The 20,255-nt window shown below is 49.3% G+C and overlaps 1 protein-coding gene across 7 annotated transcripts in view; it reads right to left on the bottom strand.

Annotated features, from left to right (window-relative positions):
- TMEM44 (transmembrane protein 44) overlaps positions 1-20,255 on the bottom strand; it is a 34,876-nt gene that overhangs the window by 11,562 nt on the left and 3,059 nt on the right. For 3 of the 7 annotated variants that reach the window (XM_074365662.1, XM_045519816.2, XM_045519815.2), the window contains exons 2-9: positions 19,980-20,106; positions 17,703-17,796; positions 16,417-16,583; positions 16,139-16,225; positions 14,167-14,337; positions 12,584-12,724; positions 11,538-11,642; positions 7,108-7,266 (exon numbers count right to left, since the gene is read on the bottom strand). In XM_074365662.1, the coding sequence (XP_074221763.1) occupies positions 7,108-7,266; positions 11,538-11,642; positions 12,584-12,724; positions 14,167-14,337; positions 16,139-16,225; positions 16,417-16,583; positions 17,703-17,796; positions 19,980-20,106 (1,051 nt within the window). Of the gene's footprint in view, positions 1-3,453; positions 7,267-11,537; positions 11,643-12,583; positions 12,725-14,166; positions 14,338-16,138; positions 16,226-16,416; positions 16,584-17,702; positions 17,797-19,979; positions 20,107-20,255 lie in introns of those variants that run through there. The other 4 variants (XM_074365684.1, XM_010959285.3, XM_010959283.3 and 1 more) reach the window with 4 other exon arrangements.

Here is a 20,255-nt window from a genome sequence, read left to right as displayed (position 1 = left end):
AAAAGAGATAACAGAAAAAAATGCTAATCTTCACCTTTCTTTAGAAAATATAGATGTTCATTTAAAATATAATTGGTAATCTGTGGTTACCACAATGAGTGAGTGTTTTGTTAGAAAAAAAAATTACTAAATACAATGTGATATACTGGATTGTATCCTGGAACAGAATAAGAACATTAAAGGAAAAACTGGTCAAATCCAAATAAAGTCTGCACTTTAGTTAATTCTAATGTACTAGTGTTAACTGCTCGGTTAGGTAAACAAGTTTATACCGCATAGCACAGGGAACTATATACAATATCTTGTGTAACCTTTAATGAAAAAGAATATGAAAAGGAATATGTGTGTATGTGTGTGTGTGTGTGTGTGACTGAAGCATTATGCTATACACCAGAAACTGACACAACATTGTAAACTGACTATACTTCAATTAAAAAAAAAAAAAGTCCGCCAACTGGATTTGAAATGAAACCTCGAAACTTCCTTTCCAAAAACTTCAGCATCAAGTCTAAAATTTCAGAAGAGTGCCCTCTAGTGGAAATAATAGCTGAGATTTCTTTTTTTAAATTACTTTTTAAACCAATATGCCTAGGGAGTACAATTAACCCAAAACTTTGTAACTACACTGTCTTTAGATCCCCTCAAAAAGTAAAAGTAAATAACATTTTTATAGTCTTTTCCCCATTTCAAGAGAAAATGTATTCATTTTTGCGTAGAAATTTTTCTCGAAAACAAAAATAAAGATCACCCATAATTCTATCCTTAAACGAGAACCTCTGTTTACCTGTATTGAATAGTCCTCTGAAACAGATACACACACACACACGCGCGCGCACGCACACGCACACACACACACACACACACACACACCCCAAATAATGCAAATGGCTTTTTCCTCAACATATCATGAGCATTTCCAAATATCCTTAGATTGTCTTTAGGATCATGATTCCATCACCTCTGTGAACCACAGCATGTAGTATTTCAACACACCTCAATTCTAAAGGCACACTTTTTTGTGCTTTTGGAACGGAGATGCATCCTGTAGCCCCGGTCCACAGGCACATGGAAACTTCTCCTTTGTTCCTGAAGACTTTGAGGTGTGTCTCAGCCATTGAGGAAACAGGGTCACTTCCCAGGCTTGGGAGCTGGATGGGCCCTCAGGCATCATTCACTCCCTCCCCTTACGTCTGGGGAGAAGTGACTTCCCCAAGATTGGGGAGGTGAAATGGTACTGGACTCAGGACTGATGATAAAGCTCTTTTGTTTCTCCTGAACATAAAGTTTTGAGACTGGCCAGATACACACCAGCTACAGTTCCGTCTTAGCTTTCATTAAGGAGATTTCCTTTTGACCTAGTACCTCACAGGCTTTTCAACATTACACCCTGTGCTTCTGAATCTCCTCCTTTCTATTTCTTTAGTTAATTCAGCAGTTCCATAGCACTTACTCTGGATCAAGCACGGTTTCAATGCCCACCCTTTCTTTCTAACAGAACAACCTCCCCACTTCGCTCTTCCTTCCCGGCAGCTGTGGGGAAAATGCAGTGTGAGATGGGAAAACGGGACACAGGCTGGGAAGTGCTGTATGCAAGGTCCATGGTGAACTGGATCAGTGAGAGAAGTTCTGACCCCCAGTGGGTCGGTTTCCTTTATAAAGATGACACTATTTCACTGCAGGGACATCCCAAGGTTGGGACAAAAGGGCCGAGATGGAGAAGCCATGTGTATTAAAATGGTGGGCAGCAGGGGTTGGGAGCAAGCACCGCTGAACTCCAGTCACAAGGGATACAAACACTGTGTTTAGGTCAAATCCCAGGCCCACCTGTGGGAAAGGCCTTGGCAACCTTGGCGCCTGTTCCTGCTTTTTAAATTAATTTCTTTCCCAATAAAACATGAGATATAATTGACATATAATACTGTATGTTCCTGATCTGGTGGGAAGAAATTTTGTTGTTCATATGCTGCTCCAGAGAACTGAAGAAGTAGTCCTGGGAAGGGCTGGAAGTGGGCATGCCAGGTCTGATTCAGGAGCAGGGCTGCAGGTAAAACACAGGACACCTAGTGAAATCTGAATTTCAGATAACAAAGTATGTTCTAGTATAGATATGTTTATCTGAAATTCAACCTCACGGGCAGTCCTGTATTTTTCCCCTGTTAAGTCTAGCAGCCTTACTCAGGATTGCAGGGAAGGCTTCTTGGAGGAAGCAGGATTTAACCAGGGCCTTGAAGGGCAGGAGGAGAAGACAGAGATGAACAAAGGAATGCAGAGAAGAGAACCGGTTGGAGGTGCTGGGAAAAGCCTGGAGAGTCGGCCCAGGGCCAGACAGTGAAGAGTCCTGGAGGTCAGGATAAGGGGTCTGGACGTAAAAGGTTAATCAGGAAGAAGCCACAGAAAGCCTGAGAGCAGGGAGGCTGTGGGGCTGGTGGAGTGTTAAGAAGATCCTGGGTAGGACAGCAATGAAAGGAGGGGAGATGGAGGCAGGAGCTCAGGCTGGCGCGCTGGCACTGGTCCAGGTGGAAGCAAAAAGGCTCTCCCTTGGATCTGTGTGATGGACATGCTTGTAGAAGAGGCCAGAGGACATTTTCTGAGTGACATTTAGGCAGATGCAGCAGCCCGTTTTGCTGATGGTTGACCCTGTTCTCTTCCTGATGGAAGCCTTTCCGCCTCTAAGAACTGACAGTGTAATTAACCTCCAGTTACCTCCTCCGACAATACACTTCTGCACTTAGGGTCACTTGCTAAGTGGGACCTTCATGATGGCCCAGTCCGAAGCTGAGCATCTGTGGGAATGTTCTACTGCATCGCAGCCCTTCCACACTCCGACCTTGTCAGAGCCTCGCTAGCTCCCTGAGCTCATTAGCTCCACTTTCAGAGCAAGTCCAGAGAAGTGAATGGCATCGACTGGTTCAACGGCTCTCAGGGCAGCGTGGGGGCCCTGGCACACTTTCCACTCATTGTCCCCTGCTCTACACCTCACACCACTGGTAGTCTTGCTGAGCCTCGGCAGCACCCCCGTTTGATCCTCATAATCACTCTGTAATACAGGTAGGGCAGGTCTTAATGATTTCCATTTACAGAGGGAGACACTGAAACTCAAGAATTCCAGTGCAGGACCCAGGCCACCTGGCCGGACCTCGAGACCCAGACAAACCTCTGTGTCCACCCGACTCCCGGTCAGTGCTCTCTCTCCTGTGCATCCCTGTTGCCCTTGGGGGCCCAGGGGAGTCTTTCCTCACCCAGGGGGGAACCAGCTGATGGCTCACATACTTTGAGATGTACTGTCTCTCACTGCCACTTCCCTAGGAAGCACACAGATCTGTGCAAGGCAGAATCTATGTCCTGAACTCCACTTTTGGCCTTTGGTACCTACTGGAATGCTATGGCCTCTTTCTTTGTACTTACATATATTTTCTTCTAAAATTAACACTTTTAGATACATGCACCCCAATGTTCAATAGCAGCACAATTTATAATTGCCAAGATATGGAAGCATCTTAGGTATCTATCAACAGATGACTGGATAAAGAAGATGTGGTATATACATACATATATACAATAGCATACAACTCAGCCATAAAAAAAGAATGAAATAATGCCATTTACAGCAACACAGACGTACCTAGAGATTATCATACTAAGAGAAGTCAGTCAGATGGAGAAAGACAAATATCATATGATATTACTTATATGTGGAATCTAAAAAAATGACACAAATGAACTTACTTACAAAACAGAAACAGACTCACAGACAGAAAACAAACTTACAGTCACCAAAGGCGAAAGGAGGGGAGGGATAAATTGGGAGTCTGGCTTAGCAAATACAAACTACTATATATAAAATAGATAAACAACAAGTCCTACTGTATAGCACAGAGAACTATATCCAATAGTTTGTAATAACCTATAATGAAAAAGAATATATATACATGTATATGTATATCTGGATACATATGTATAACTGAATCATTATGTTATACATCAGAAACTTGCATAACGTTGTAAATCAAATATACTTCAATTAAAAAAATAAAATAAAATTAGTACTTTTAGAGTCAGTGTGTAGATGTGTGTGTGTATATATACATATATATATTCTTTTTATTAACTAATTTTAACCTTAAAAGAATAATTTGGCTTTAAGAAGGACAAACAACCAAGGGAATCTGTCCTGGTCTGCTGGTGCTGGAAGCAGGCTTTGGAGAGAGAACAAGCAGTCCTGGTTGTCAAGAGCCTTAGGCACAGAATTAGCAGGACACAGTGGCCAAGGACCTGAGCCTCTTCAGACAGCAATCTGGTGTTTGGCTCCATTCTCACGCCCCTGGCTCCTGCCTCCCCCTCCCCACTCCAGACACACAGTGGCTCCCAGGCCGCCACAGTGGGAGGATGCAGGTGTTCCCTTATGGGCCAAGCAGAGCCCAGCTGGTTGGCAACAGACGCAGACAACTCGAGAGCACAGATGCCCATCGTAGCCAGAAAGTGGGGACAGACGCCCCAGGTGTTTCAGTCCAGTGTTATGATGCATTTGAACTGTGCAATTCTGGGAGCAAAAGAAATCACAAACCAGAGGAGGTGATGGCCGGGGGCCTGGCCTCCAACTGCAGGCTTCAGTCCCTGGGAGCTGTGGTCTGGAGGAGCCAGGCGACGGTCAGACTGTGACCTGTCTACCAAGTACCTCCCACCCTGGGCCAGCCCACATGTCCCTATGTTTTCTTCTTTCAAATCCCCCTGCCTCAGAACATGTTTGCTGCATGAGTGACCAAACAGGTAGGTGAAGTGTGATGTCACACATGTCAGATAAAAGACCCCCTCCTGCTCCCTTCAGCCATCGGGAACTGGACCTCTGGGGAATCCTGCTCCGAAAACCTGGGGAGGCTGTCAAGCCCGTGCAATCCCACCACCCTGAGGCAGACGCTGGTTGATAGGTTTGTGGGTTAATTTTAATTTTCTTCTTTACATTTTTCAAGTTTTCTACAATAAACATGCACTACTTTTAAGAAAACAGACTACCAAAAGGCCTGGTGGATCACATCCCTGACAAGCAGCACTGACGCCTGGTCATACATTAAACAATCTCTACTGGGAGTTTTGCAGGCCCGTTGACCTGTCAGTGTCTATGTTTAGTGAGATTCTAAGTTATTTCTGTTCAGGGCTCGGTAGCTCTGTCCTGTATAGTGTACGGATGTTTTAGGGAACAAAGCAGGAGGACTGTGCTGGGGTGGGGGGTATGGTTACGGGGCTGGGTCGGGGAGCTGAGCTTCTAAAAATACATTCTTTGTTTAACAAGTACAAAGCATTCATTTCCATTTGCCTTATTTGAGAGTGTGGCCCTGTCCCCTTGGATTCATAGAGTTAAGAAAATAAACGTCTAAAAAGAAGGAAAATAGAGCAGAGGAGGAAAAAGGGCTGTGAAACACAGAAATGGCCCAAACCAGCCACGAAGACAAATTGCTACATTTTTCAAGGTCACTGTTCAATCCTTCCCCCAGTTGAGGGCTTCCACAGAGTGAGTGTTGCTTCCAATGTGCCCCCCAACCCACCCCAATCTCACCAACTCAAATGTCCCTTCTCCTCATGAAGACACTTTGCCGTCAGGCTCCCTCACTCCCTTTAGCCTTAGACTCTGCCCAGCCTGCTGACTCCGGGCAGCCAAGCCACAGGCCTTGAGTGTCCTACACATTCTGAGACCGGATCCAAGAAATAAACAACAGCGAATGAATGACACAGGGATACACGGACCCTAAATTGTCCTTGGTCTGGTACAAAATTCCTCACTCAAAACCCAGTCCTCAATGACCAGCTGTGTTTTCTCCAGGATCGAGAGATCGAGATGAGGGCTGCCCAGGCCCCAGTGCACAGTCTGGTGGGGGACACAGGCCCCTACCGTTCACCAGGCTACCTGACAAACAACGGAAGGGATGTGAGAGAGGCATATACCCTGGCACCAAGGGAAGGAGCCTTTAACCTCTGTTGTGTGTGTGTTGGCGGGGGGGGGGGGGTAAGTTCACACGGCAGGAGGCATCTGGGTTGGATTCTGACACATGGAAACTGGGCCAGAGAAAATCCCAGGGGGAAAGGCCCAGAGTCCTGGGGACGAGGGGACAGTCCACAGCTGAGGTGGGCCTGCGGGTGAGAGCAGCGGAGGGGCACGAGGCTAGGGCAGGTGGGCACGGCCTGGACCCGACACTGAGGGATCTGACTCCACCCCACAGACGTGTAGCTCTGAGTCTTTGGATTTCAGGGTTCACTATGAGTTGAACAAATTTGCGGGACAGACTCAGGACAGCTGATTGATGACTGCCAAAAAAAGTCATTAAGACCAAAACCAAAACCTCAACACCAAATACTACCTCCTATTAAAATCACTTCATAAAAGGGCATTTAAACACCAAAAACAGTGGGAGAACACAGAACCCGAAAGAAGGACCCTCCCCTTGCTGACACCCCACGTCCACCACTTTGTTCTCACTCGTCATAGACAAAGGGAAGCTTCCTTCTGAACAGGGTTGAGAGCCACAGCTGTGGGGAAGAGAGTTACACCCATTGGCGGTGTTTTGTTCACAAATCCAAAAATTCTGGTGCTCCTCGTGGGGAAAGAAAGGCTTCCATGGTCAAATGGGTTTGGGAAACTCGGAGACTCTTAAAAAGCTTGTTATTAAAGGTCCTACTGTAGAGTGTAGGGAACTATATTCAATATCTTATGATGAGCTATAATGGAAAAGAATCTGAAAATGATATACATAAGTATAACCGAATCACTTTGCTGTGCACCTGAAACTAACACATTGTAAATCAACTACACTTCAATTTTTTAAAAAGTTCGTTATTCAGCATTTATTTCTGTAAGACTTGACTGGGCCAAGTGATTCAGTGCGCAGTGTTTCCCTGACTCATTTGACCGCGGGAAGCTCTTCTTAGGGCGGACGGCGTGGGGAAGTCCTCAGGCAGAAGCTTATTTACTACTTAGCGGCCGCGAGGTGGCGAGGTTGGCGAGGTTGGCGAGGTCGGCGCGGGCGGGTGAGAGGAGAGCGGTGCCGCCACCGCGGGGACGCCGGCTAGTGCGGGTGAAGGCGGACGCCGAGCACCCGCCGGCGGACACAGCCGTACCTCGAGGTCGGAGTTGATGGAGGAGGCCTGGGAGGAGCTGCTGGAGGAGACGCGGGCCCGGATGACCTGAACCGGAGGGTACGACGGGGGCTCCTGCAGGGACGCGACTCCTGCGCTCGTCTGTCCGTCGCCCGGCAGCCTGGTGGCACTGCAGCCTGCCTGCAAGGTGTGTGGAAAAGGGCAGGCGGGGGCTTGTTTGCTGCTTAATTTTTGCACTGTCAGAGCATTCACATCCTCCAGGATTCAAAAGGTACCAAGGGGTGTATGTAGCACGTAGCACCGCCTCCACCTCCTGCTGCAGCTACCCAGCTCTCCCCAGAGGCAACTGGCGCTCAGTTTAATGTTCTGTGAACTCATGAGCAAGTGCATGCATATTTCCCCCATTTCCGCAAATGGTAGCACACTCTACACTCGCTTAGGTACCTTGCTTTTTTTTCACTTAACAACATGCCTTAGAAATAGTTCTATAGCATATTTTCCCCCCCGTAGCTGTAGGTGTTCACGATCTATTTAATCATCTCCCTGCTGATGGATGTCTAGGGCACTTCTGTTTGCTTTTACAATCAATACTGACTGCGGTAAATTATATTGTACATTCAAAACTTCAGGGTATTTAAAGGATAAATTCCTAGGAGCGGAATTGCTGCATCAGAGGGTATGTGCACTTGTAATTTGGATAGCTGTTGCCAAAAGTGCACTCCACAGAGGCTTAACCAGCGCATCCACCAGCAGCATATGGAAGTGAGTTGGGAAAGTTTAAGGGAGAAAGCAACTTGTGAGATTCTGTATCTGTTTACCTGCCTACCTATCTATCTCAGAAGAGAGCCTCCTCCCACAGGGGCTTTCTCGGAGATCGTCAAAGCCCTTGGGCTGGGGTTTCAGAGCCAGGCAGTCAATCCCACAGACACACCATGGTGGGGACAACCTGCCTTCTGGACCCATGTCTTCCACCAACTAACCGTGTGATCTGGGTCAAATATTTATCCCCCTGAGTCTCAGTTTCCTAACCCACAGAAGGAGTGGTAATTCCTGTCTTGCTTCCTCTGAAGCCCTGCATGCGTCAAGTGCATAGCTCCCTGTGAGAGTGGGCTGGAAGGGATGAAAGTCCACCAAGGAGACGAAGGCAGCTTTCTGGGCAGCGCAGGCAGGTGGCAGAGGTGGAGCAGCAGAGGCCTCCCAGGCAACACTGAAAAAGTCTATAAATTCCCCAGGCCTGACCACACCTGAGTCAACAAATAAAATGGCATTTTCCAGTGCTCCAAGCTGTTGATTCCTGGGACCGCACACCCCGGGCCCTCAGGCTCAGCTTGGATCTGCATCTCCTGGAAAAGCTCTCCTAGGACCAGTGCTCAGGAGGGGATGCTGGGACGGGTGAGCACTGCCCTGGCTCTTTCACCCGCTTCCAGATGGCAGGCCAAACAGGATGTGTCAAGGCACATGGCATCACATGACCATCGGGACATCCTCATGGGGGAAAAAAAAAGAGAAAACTTGCTCACATAGCAGGCATGAGATGGCAGCATAGAGAGCATGTCCTCTCTGTGAAAGCTCAGGTCCCAGAACCAGACAGGCTCAGTCTGAAACCTATTTCTGTGATTTTCTAACTATAGGATCTTGGGCAAGTGAGTTAACCCTGTCTCTGTGTGCCTCATTTTAAAATAATAAAATTATTAGTGATTAGTAAATAACAAGGATAGAAATAATAATAGTATCTACTTCAGATTGTTATAAGGATCTGTGTTAATAATAATTTAAAAAACAACCATTTGTCAAGCGCTTCCTTGATGCTTACTCAGCCATTTTACCAGGTAAGAAGCTGTGTAGTATTGTGGTCAAGGGCACAGAATCAGGTGGAGAAAGCTCTGAATCCTGCCCGCTTCTACCATCGGCAAACTGTGTGCCCTTAACCAAGTTGCTTAACCTCTCTGTGCCCCCATTTTCCATATCTGTAAAATGAGAATAATACCTCGAGACTTGGCTGTTCAGATTAAATGAAAAGCACTTAGATTAGTAGTATGTAAAGCACTTAGATTAGTAGTCTAAGCACTATGACCAGTACAATAAACATCATGGAAATGTTGGCTGTTGTTATTTACCCAGAGCCTGGCAAGTAGTCAGCCCTCAATAAACAGACTACCATGGGAATGGTGGTCCTAGAGCCCAGAGCCAGCCTCAGTCCCTGGCTGGACGTTGGGGCTCCAAGCTCCCTGTGGGAAGCTGTCTTGGAGACACCTCTCGCCCTCTGGTGGTCACAGAAGGAAGAGGCCAAGTGGAAGTACTTGCTCAAAAATGTACTGCCAGGCCTCCGCGGAAGACAGCGAAGGAGGAGCACAGTTTTCTTTTAAGCAGTGTGTTCCCCAGTGGGCAGCCACTCAAGATTCAGGTACTGGAAGGGTTCAAGTGAACGCAACTTTTGAACTATTATTTTTCAGAAGTTCCGTGATTTTTAAATTTCTAGTGCAAAGCTCTGGCCCAGCGCCTGTGCTTTACCCAGGGCTTCTCATCACCCACCCACTCACCAACCCACCTTCCCATGGGAAGAGGAGCTTAATGGCTGAAGTGGGCTCTCAGTTATGAAAGCATGCTCTGAATCTCTCTGAACTTCACTTACATCACCTACAGGGTATTTGCGCCTATTTTCCAAGGAACAACAAAGAGTAAAACCTATCTCTCAGGCCCAGCTCTCTCTGAGCACCGGCATGTCCCGCAGACAGTTCAGTGGGGGCTGCTACCACTGAACTCCAGGTTCCAAACACACCTGTACCAAAAGCTCCCTACCTGATGTACCAGGATGTAGGCAAACAAAACAGGAGACAAAGTTTATATCCCAGCAGGAAACAGAAAACAAATGAAAGAAAACGACTGTGATAAGTGCTATGCAGAGCATTTAAAAAGGTAATAAAATAAAACGGTACAGCAGAGGGGTGGAGGCTACTTTTGAATGGCTGGTGGGGGAAGGTGACATTTTAACTGAATTTTGAAAGACAAGAAAGAGGCAGCCACGTAAAAAAGTCAGGAGGAAGAGCATGTAGGCAGAGGAATGGAGAGAAATTCTGTGCAGCCAGAGGACTGAAGAAGGGGAGAGTAGGAGGCAGTCAGGGAGGGGCGAGCACGGGGCTGGGAGGGTCTTACAAGTCTGTGTTAGGAGATTAGATTTTATTCTGCATGAAATGGCAGGCCAGAGGAGGGTTTTAAACCGAGGAGGGACGAGATGTCATTTACATTTGTAAGAGACCCTCCAGTTGCTAGCTGCAGATGGAGGGGTGGGACAAAAACAGCAGTGGGAGGAAAACCAGTTGGGAAGCTGCTGCATATACTTTCAAAGGAGTATCTACAAGACTCACACATGGACTGGATGGACAGTGGCGCATAGTGAGGGGAAGACTAGAATTCTGGATTTGACCCGCTCTGAGGGCAGTTGTGTTGCTTACTGAAAAGAGGAAGACGGGCAGAGGGGCCCGTCCGGGCATGGAAACCCAGGATTCCGTTTTGGACACAGCATGTGTGTGATGCCACGTGGTGACAATGAAGAGGTAGCCGGGCAGCCAAGACTGGAACTGAGGGAGAGGAAAAGGATGGAGACACAGGCTGGCTGAGGAAATCAGCACGACCTGGCACACTGGGCTATGGGACCAGAGAGGGAGCCCTCCTGGGGTGGAGCTTGGGGGACTGCAACCTGGAAGTCGAGTTCAGCAGGAGGAGCCAGAAGAAGTGATGGGGAAGAAAGACCTATGAGGGTGGCAGAGAAACCAGAACAGGAAGGGCCCCAGAAATCAGAAGAAGCTAGTGGCCAAACGAGCTGAAACTCAACCAGAACAGAAATGGGATTTAGCTCCTGGGGATCACTGTAGCCTTGACAGGAGCAGCCTTAGTGGGGTGTGGGACATGGAGTGGACTTCTGGTCACCTCTTTCCCTCTTCTCTCCAACCTCTTCCTCCTGAGGACCTCACGTGCAGGCCTGGACCCTGGGGGTCTTCTGGAGCCTGAGGTCTCCCTTACTCCTACATCCTCACTGTCCCCATTGCTCCAGCTTTGGTTCAGGCCACATCACCTCTTTCCTGGACTTAACGTCTGCGCCTTACTGACCCCCTCACTTCCAGTCTCCTCTCCCTAGTCTGCCCCCGACACTGCTTGAGTGACGTCTCTAAGATACACATCTGCCCCTGAGTCTCTAGTCCTGATGTCCTCTGGACTCCCATCATCCTCAGGATGATGGTCAGCTTCAGCATTGTGTCCACCCTTTCATCTCCCGAACTCCTTTCCCTCTGCTCCCCCCATCCACCCAAGTCCTTCAAGAGCTCTTTTCTCTTTTTACATGCTTCCCTGACTCATTCTGCCCCCACTGCATCTAAAGTGTCACCTCCTCCAGAAAGCCTTCCATGACTACCTCCACCCTTCTGGACACCTGGCTGTGGCCCACAGCCACTTACCTGTTGCACTGGCTCTATGGTCAGCTCCATGTAACGACTAATGGCTGCCATCCTCTTGAGTGGCTTGCAGTGCGGCAGTGCAATGAGAGGCATCCAGTCCGAATTCTTTCAAGCAGAGACAGGGAGACAAAAAGAGGAGTTCTTAAAATCAAGAGATGTTTTTCTAAAAACAAGATCTCATTTTCTTCAAAAGAACCCCTAGAGTATTTTTTCTGTTCTTTTATAGCACATTTCACTTTCTGCTTTCTGTAAGATGTATCTTTATTTGTCTCTTTGAGGTCACTATAGGTGAGTGGTTCCCAAACTTTGCTGAACAGTGGAATCACCTTGGCTTCTTAAACAAAACATTTGAAGTTTCGCTCTCACTCCCTGTCCCCTACCCACACAGATAATATGATTTCATTGGTACGGATGTGATATACAGAGTTTAAAAGCGCCACCCCAGATGATTCTAAAATATGGCAAAGTTTCGGAACCACTGCTGTGTGTGCTAACTAAATGCTTGTGTAAAGCAGCGGCTCTCAAACATTATCGTGCATCAGAATTAAAACTTATTAAGCTTATTAAAATACACAGAGCTTAAGATTTGGTAGAGTTGGGTAGAGCCCTAGTATTTGCATTTCTAACAAGTTCCCAGGAGATGCTGGTCCAGGGACCACACTTAGAGAACCATTGCTGTAAAGACTGCTGAAGAGATGGTAAAGGCTTGCTTCCTCCCTTCTGAGTACTAAACACTCAGGGATCTCTTAATATTTTAGCTTCCTTCTGGAATATAATCTCATCAGTTTCTAGAATGAAATGAAAATAACTTCCTATTAGACCCTTCCTAGGAACTCGGATCTTCGGTCCAAGGAGCTATATATACCCCCTTTACCTTGGTCACACTCACACGATCATCTGTTTCATTAACTCAGTCAGATTACACTGTTAAACCCAGAACATCTGAAGAAGTGGACCCTGGGCCGGGCTCTGGCAGGGCTCACTGCCCCCGCCCCCGCCGCACACAAGCTCTGGTGGGCCCCGCCCTCGTCCAGCTGAGACCTTGCCTCAGTCCTTGCCTCCTGGCTTTCTTCCTCCTTCTCCACACAGGTCAGAAGGGCTTGCCTGTCGGGGTTCCCTCTGGCTTCAGAGGCAAATCCCAAGGCCTGCCTCATCTTGCTTTTCATCACCCAGGAAAGAAAAATGATCTGAGAAGCGGAGTTAAGGTCCGTGGAAACAGAGAACTTCAGCCACAGGGTGGTGCCTTCACCCCTGCACCCCACGGGCTCCACCCTGGGCTGGCTCCCTCCATCCCGGATCACCCTGCCAAGGTCGGTCCCAGAACAGACACAAGCTCATCTGAGGACACAGCCAGATCTGACTCTCTCTAGTTCCTGTCCCCTGAGGGCCCAGCACCCAGCCAGACGCAGCCTGTCACAAGCACGTAGTAAATACCTGTTAAACAAAAGGACTGTGAAAAGCATCTTCCTTGGCTTGCAGGGACAGGACATGTAGAGGGCTGACCAGGGTCCTCCCAAAATTCATGCCCACCTGGAACCTCAGAATGGGACCTCCTTTGGAAACAAAGTCTTTACTGATATAATTAGTTCAAATGAGGTTCCAGGATTAGGGTGGATAAGGTAAGTCCCACGACAGGAACCTCATAAGAGAAGACATGCAGAGATACACAAAGGGAAGAAGGCCACGTGAAGATGGAGGCAGAAATTAAAATGATGCTGCCAGGAGCCAAGGGACACCGGGAGCCAGCAGAAGCTGGAAGAGGAAAGGAAAGATTCTCCCTAGAACCCCTGGGGAGAGAACGGCCCCGCCTGGATTGCGGGCTTCTGGCCCCCACAGCTGAGAGAATAAATTCCTGTTGTTTAAACCATTAAGCTTGTGGCAGTGAATCGGCAGCCCTTGAAAACTCAAATAGTACATGAGAAAACACACACACGCATGCAAAGAAAACAAACAGAAAAGAAATAAGAAAAAAAAAGAAAAAAACAACAAAAAACTAAAAATAAACAAAAACCAGGAAATGAGAAAATGTTTCTGAACTATTTATGCTAAATCCACAGGTTTTTCAGCCCTCCCACTAATAGCAGACCCATTACCCACTGCCGGCATCTCCACTTGCCCCTGTCTGAGCTTAGCTTGCCCTTGAGGTCCTCACACCAAGGTCACTGGGGCGTCAGCACATCAGGCAACAGCAAACACTGACGCAGGGCAGCCACTGTCAGCTCCTCTCCCTGCTTCCTCACTGGGGGCTCGAGTACCAAAGTGGACAGAGAGTGGATGATCACAGCCCTTCCCAGCCCGTGAGAAAGACAAGGCAAAGATGAGGAAAACAGGTTCACAGAGGGCGGGGACCAGCCCAGGTAGGGAGCAGCAGTAGAGTGTGGCTCTTCTGATCCCGGGGCCAGGAAGCTTCTCACCCTCCTCTGCTGTTTCACAGAGAGTTCTTACTAAAAAAAAAAAAAAAAAAAAAAAGAAAGAAAGAAACAAAACACAAAATTGCACATTGCAATTGTGTCTGCCTGCCCCGGGCTTTAAACCACCACCCTGGCCACTGGGGAAGAATTCCTTCTAGCAACAGGGTAGGAGGAGATGAGACACAGGCAGTCAAGCCCCCCGGGTCTGGGGTGGATACAGCAAGGTCCAGCGCCGCACGGCCAAGGGAGGTCAGGAACCAGGGCGTGGCCCGCAGCAGGTACTCAGGCCGCCGGTCATGGGCCACGATGGCCGAGGCATAGAGGAGGCCAGCCAGTGCTGACAGGAGCCGGGTCCACAGGTGGATGGAGGGAAATGTCTTACCCCGGCACTGGGCAAAGAGAGCAAAGGGTGGGCTGGGAGGGACACTGTCACCCCCCACCCCAGCTCCCTTAGAGCCGATTCTAAGACCCAGGCCCCTGGGGGTTGGAGGGCAAGCCCTCTGCCCATGGCTATTCCCCAAGGGTGCTACTTCTGTTGGGCTTCCAGCTTTTGTTCAAGCTGCTTCTTTTGCCCAATGAATGCCTGGTCATCCCTCAGAACCTGGCTTGAACTCAGCTCTGGGAAACCATCCCTTACTACCTCTACCCTAAAGGGAACAAGTAACTCCCTCTTCTGGGTCCCTCACACCTGACATACCCCTCTATTGGAGTGCCTTTATCCCTGATCATGACTTAGCTCCTCACACATCTGTCTGCTCAACAGACAGAGGGCTCCTGAGGGCAGGGCTGAGATCCTCACCCTCTCAGTGCCCTGGTCCCCAGCACTGGACAGGGGCTTGTGAATGTCAGCAGGGAGAGCATGGGGAAGACTGAATTATGGAGAGCCAAGGTCTGACCCTTCTCTTCCTGCGACCACCAATGGTAAACCAGGACAGATGGGAAAGTCAGGAAAATTACACATAACATTCTGGAAATTTTGAAGCCAAGAAGATATTTTTGGAGAATGAGTAATGGAAGTATTGGTTTTTTAAAAAGGAAACATGTACTATTTATATATATATATAAGTAGCCTTTACAGGTAGAAACTCACGCTAAATACACAAATACTATGTATTTCCAATTATATGCAATTGCATGGATATTTAAATACATAAATATAAATTATATCATACATAACTTAGTTTGCTCATTAGATGACTATATTTAAAGAATACAAGCCTTGGCTAAGGAATGGAAAATATTCAAGAGAAAAAGCATGTGTTGTCTGATTTTCTCCATTTTAATTTTAACTCTCAAAAAGACTTTTCCATCTCCCTCAGCATTTTTTCTAGTTTTGTTCCCAGGCTGCCCTGTTTCTGGCCCGCTACCCCCAGAATAGGCAGCACCCCACCAAGGAGGGTGGCCCCTGGCCTGCTGGCCCCAAAGGCTGCAGGTGGAGACACTGCTTCCCACCTCACACAGCCCAGGCAACACCACTATGGTGAGAAGCCTTTGGGAGGGTCCTCTAGCCCACCCACCCCCATTTTACAGAGGACACTGATGGCCAGAGAAGGGTGGTGACTTGCAGAGCCCGGCTGGGACCTGGGCCACTGGCCCTGGGCCTTGCTCTTGCTGCCGCTCTGGATGAGCCAGAGCTAGGGGAACCCCCTGCACTCGCTCCCCTGCCACACTTTCCCTGCACCCACTGACTCAAAACTGAAGCTTTTTTCAGGGTTGGTACTAGGACCTAGAGGGTTCTGTTTGCCTGAGATGCTGGGCACACAGTAGGTGCTCTATAATTGCTTGAAGATTAGAATTGGCTTGGTGATCCGAGGCGTGGCAGGAATTTCTCCAGCACTCGTGAGTCTAGCAGGTCAGTACAGAGGCTGGGAAGACGACTGCCTGGTGGCCGCCTGGCAAATCCTTGCTGGGTGGTGCCTCAGAAATTCATAGTATTGTGCCTATGGCGTATGCTTTTCATTTGCTAGAGAAATGGAGAGAACACAGGTGCGCTCTCCCTGTGAGCCTCGGGGCTTCCCTGAGGCCTGGGGCCGGCTGCCCACTGCCTGCGCACATAGACAAATGCACACATGCCCACAAACACGCGTACACACATGCCACCTCTCCACCCCGGTGGCCTCAAGCTGGGAGGATGCTCCCAGATGCCCTAAGACCTGCCAGGGTGACCCACAGTCCCAACCCCAGCCTCACGATTCTGGAGAGTGGGGGGATCCGGGACGCCCAGGAGCCGAAGGCTGCGATACTGCCCAGCAGGTAGCCGAAGATTTCAGTATTGTCCTGTGGGGACAGTGACACACTCAGCACCCCAAGAAGATGCTCACGCACCCTAGGCCCCTCCTTTTCTGCTTTTAGGAGGTTCTTCCCAACAAGGCCTAACCCTGTCCCCCACCCCCCAGGGCATTTGCTAGGACCGTAGGGAGGAGAGGGACCTGCATTCCCCCACCTCCTGTCCTCCTGGGCAGTCTCACCTGTAGCAGGCTTCCCAGCAGCCTCCGCTGCGGCCCTCGGATGGGGCCTGAAGCCTTTGGGACAGCGGTCCACAGAGCCCAGCCTGGGCCCAGGCTCAGCGGCAGGGCCAGGGCAAATACGCTGGCCTTCAGCCGCTGCCTCTTCTTCCTCTCCTGGGAGCTCCGACCTGCAACAGACACCAAGATCCTGCAGGTCTCCCGGGATCTGGAACTCGACAGACAGCTGCGTGGGAAGAACTGGGGTCGACCCCGGCCCTGAGGCCACGACAGGCTCCCACGCTGTCCCATAGGCCAGACCCTCCCCACCCCGCAAGGGCCTGTGGCTGTGCCCAGTTCCTCCTGCACCGCCCCCCCAACCCTCAGATGACTGGCAGTGTTCCCCTTCCTCCGCCTCTCATAGTGTTTTATGTTTCAAGGCAGGGCGATGTTATCCTTGATCACATGCATCTGCGTGTACAGTGTCGCCTGTCCTAGACAGGAGTCCCCTGAGGGCAGGCACTGTGCCCTGGCAGTTCTATCATCTGCACAGAGCGGAACCAGTACAAGCTTAGTGAACGCACCCATAAGTGGGCACACGGGTGCCGGGGCACCAAAACCAGGAGTAGACAAGCATCATCTTTGAAATAGAAGCATCCTTGAAATAGAAGACAGAGCCTCCTCTGAACAATTCTAACAAGAACATTCCTCCTTGGGGCAGCATCGAGCAAAGGGCATCTTATAGCACCCACTGATGCAAGCACTTTTCAGACGATGCTCCAAGAACACTGCTGTCTCTTCTCAGGAATGTCCTGGTCCCACAGACTCAAGGCTACTCATCCCATCTCAGTCACTTCCAGCCCACGCTCTGCCTGAGGTGGCTCCAGCCCATTCCTGGCATCTATTTCCAGAAGTGGTGGGGCTTCGCTTGGAGCCTCTGGACTGGCGCACTGAGACATCACTGTTCACGCCCAAAGCCCTGCACCCTCCCTCTTCCTGGCTTTTGCCCGTGCTGCTCTTCCACCTGGAATGCCCTTCCCTGTGGTCCCAGTTCTGACATCACATCCTTCCCTGACACGTGCAGCCCTTCCCCTCCTCTAGATGCCCACTGTGTGCCTACAGCCCCTCACATGCAGCGCTAACTACCATTTAGGGCCCTGGCTCCCCTGTCTGGCTGAGGCCAGGGAGCTCGCCCATTCGTCTGTGCCCGGCAGGGGCCCAGCTTGGGAGTGACAAGGAGAGGCACTCAGCACGCTGATGGGTGAAATGAGTGGATGGATGAAGGGAGGAACAGATGGCAGCTCACTCACCTGAATTAGACTTGAATTTGGAGCCACAGACTGGGAAGAGAATGGACACAAAGCTCACCAGGTCAATAGCTGCTAGGTAGGCACCAGTGAAGACCTGGGAGCAAAGGAAATAGAGTCTGGGTGTTCAAACATCTTTCAGCAACTGTAGCACCTCTCATTTTCTATCTCCTCCACCACGTGTTCCCCTGACGTAGGGCTCCCAGGGACACCTCCCACCCCAACAGAGGGTGGGTTATCTTCTCCCTTTGACTGACAAGGAGATGGGGTGCTTAAGTGATCAATCCCATCATGCAGATGGTTATCACAGAGATGGGACAAGAACACGGCCCGCCACATTTTCCACTGTATAGCATAGCCGCTGCTATGCAACTTGGGCCCAGCCACTGGACTTCCCCGGGCCTCAGTTTCCTCATCTGTAAAACAGGGGTAATAACAGTGCCTCCCACACTGTTGAGTAGATTACATGAGCTGACACGTGGGAAGTGCTTTGACCAGCGACTGGGGGTGGGGGGGGAAGTAAAATGAACCATCCACAAATGCACTAGCCGCTGACAGTATAGTGGACCCTTGAACAACGCAGGGCATGGGGTGCCGACTCCTTTGCTGTTGAAATTCTGTGGATAACTTTATAGTCAGCCCTCTGTATCCGAGGTTCCACATCCCTGGATTCACCCAATCAAGGATCGCATAGTGCTGCAGTGCGTATTTGTAGGAAAAAATCCGTCTAAGTGGACCCACACGGTTCAAACGCATATTGTTCAAAGGTCCATTATAGTTAGTGCTTAAGAGCACGCGTTCTGGAGTTTGAATCCTGACACTGCTACTTACTAGAGGGTGACTCTAGAGAGGTTATTTAACTTCTCTATGCCTCAGTTTCCATGTGTGTGAAACAGGGATAATGAGAGTGCCCATGATTTGAGGATTAACTGAATTAATACATAAAAAGCCCTGAGGGGCAAGTACATAGTTAAATACTTAATAAACACCAGCTATGACTATTGGACTTGAGCTGAGCTTCGTTATATTCTATCAGCTATTGAGAATGGGCTTCCAAAACGAAAGGTGATTTGTTTCTGATAGGATGATGCTCAAAGCAGGGTCTAGAACTCTCCAAATCTGTGTCCAACACTAGGCTGCCCCCTTTCATGTCTCTCCGGGTGGCACAGGCCAGGACCAGCCCCGTGACCTGGGGCCCACGGGTCCTCCTTGGGATATGTTCTCGTATGGGATATTCTACACAGATTTATTTGAGGGCCTCGACTTTGGAAAAACTTAAAATGGCTTCTCACTTGCTCCAAAGCCCATGTCCACCTGGGAAAAGATCCAGACACACCTGCATGAGCTGGGCTCTACACACAGTAACAGCAACAGTCCCTTCTTACTGAACGCCCTCTGTGTGTCAGCTGCTGTTTGGAGGGATGGGAAACGGTAGTGAATAAAAGCCTTTGGGCTGATAGATCGGTGTCAGGCCACAACACTGGGGAGTATGAATACTCCTGTCACCAGGTGCTGCACAGGCTATCAGGGGAATCCCACCGCAGTAGATTACATTACTTAGACAGGCCTGCAGGCATTGTGTCGGAATGAGAGGAGGGAAGAGGAGGCTGCCAGCACCAAGCGAAGGTATCACAGCACAGCTGGCTGCGGGGAGGGAAGTCACGGTCTTCCTTGATACCTGGCAGTTTTGTATGCTGTTAATTAGTTGTCAGAGGTTACAAATGCGTACATGGGAAAGCACATCACGTCTACCGGGGTGTAGGTTTCAACTGACCACAAGGGAATAAATGTAAGTTGATTTGTATAAAAAGACCCAAAACCTTTGCCCTTAAGGAGCTGACATTCTCGTAGGGATTAACATACAATAAGGGATAAACATAGTAAAGTAGATGGTGTATTAGGGGGAAAACAGACAGAGCAAGACAGGGGGTCTGGAGTGCCTGTGGTAGGGGTAGGGCACAGTTTTAAACAGGAGATCAAGGGAGATCTTATTGAGGTGGCTTTAAAAAAAATGTCTTCTATGGGGTTGGAGGATTAGGTTTTTATTTATTTGTTTTAATGGAGGTGCTGGGGATTGAACCCAGGACCTCATGCATGCTAAGCACACGCTGTACCACTGAGCTCTACCCTCCCTGCTCTGAGATGACTTTTGAGCAAAGACTTGAAGGAGGCAAGCAGTGAGCCAGGAGGATACTGGAGAAGCAGAAAGACCAGCCTGGACACAGTCCCTGAGGCGAACATGGGCCTCGCCTGCCACTGTCACCTGTGGGTCCAACACACCTGGATTGTGAGCTGTTTGGCCAGAATCGCCCCAACTGTGTCACATAGGCTGGTCAGGAGGCAGCATGCGGCACACAGCGCTGACTGGTCCCGTCCAGATTTCTTCCCACATCTCAGATAGAGAAGCCTGCGGGGACAGACAAGGGTGTGACCAGAACACGGAGATGTGAGTTTGGGCTCCCAAAGCAGGTGTCTGAAAAGGGCAACTGTGACTTTGTGTCCTTACAAATCACTTCCTTCCCCAGGTGTTCAGCAGGTGTTTTTGACCTTCGATGT

The sequence above is a fragment of the Camelus bactrianus genome, chromosome 1 (genome assembly GCF_048773025.1).
Source record: "Camelus bactrianus isolate YW-2024 breed Bactrian camel chromosome 1, ASM4877302v1, whole genome shotgun sequence".
NCBI classification, from domain to species: domain Eukaryota; kingdom Metazoa; phylum Chordata; class Mammalia; order Artiodactyla; family Camelidae; genus Camelus; species Camelus bactrianus.
Note: the sequence above shows the minus strand (reverse complement) of the source record. Positions and strands in the feature narration are given on the sequence as shown.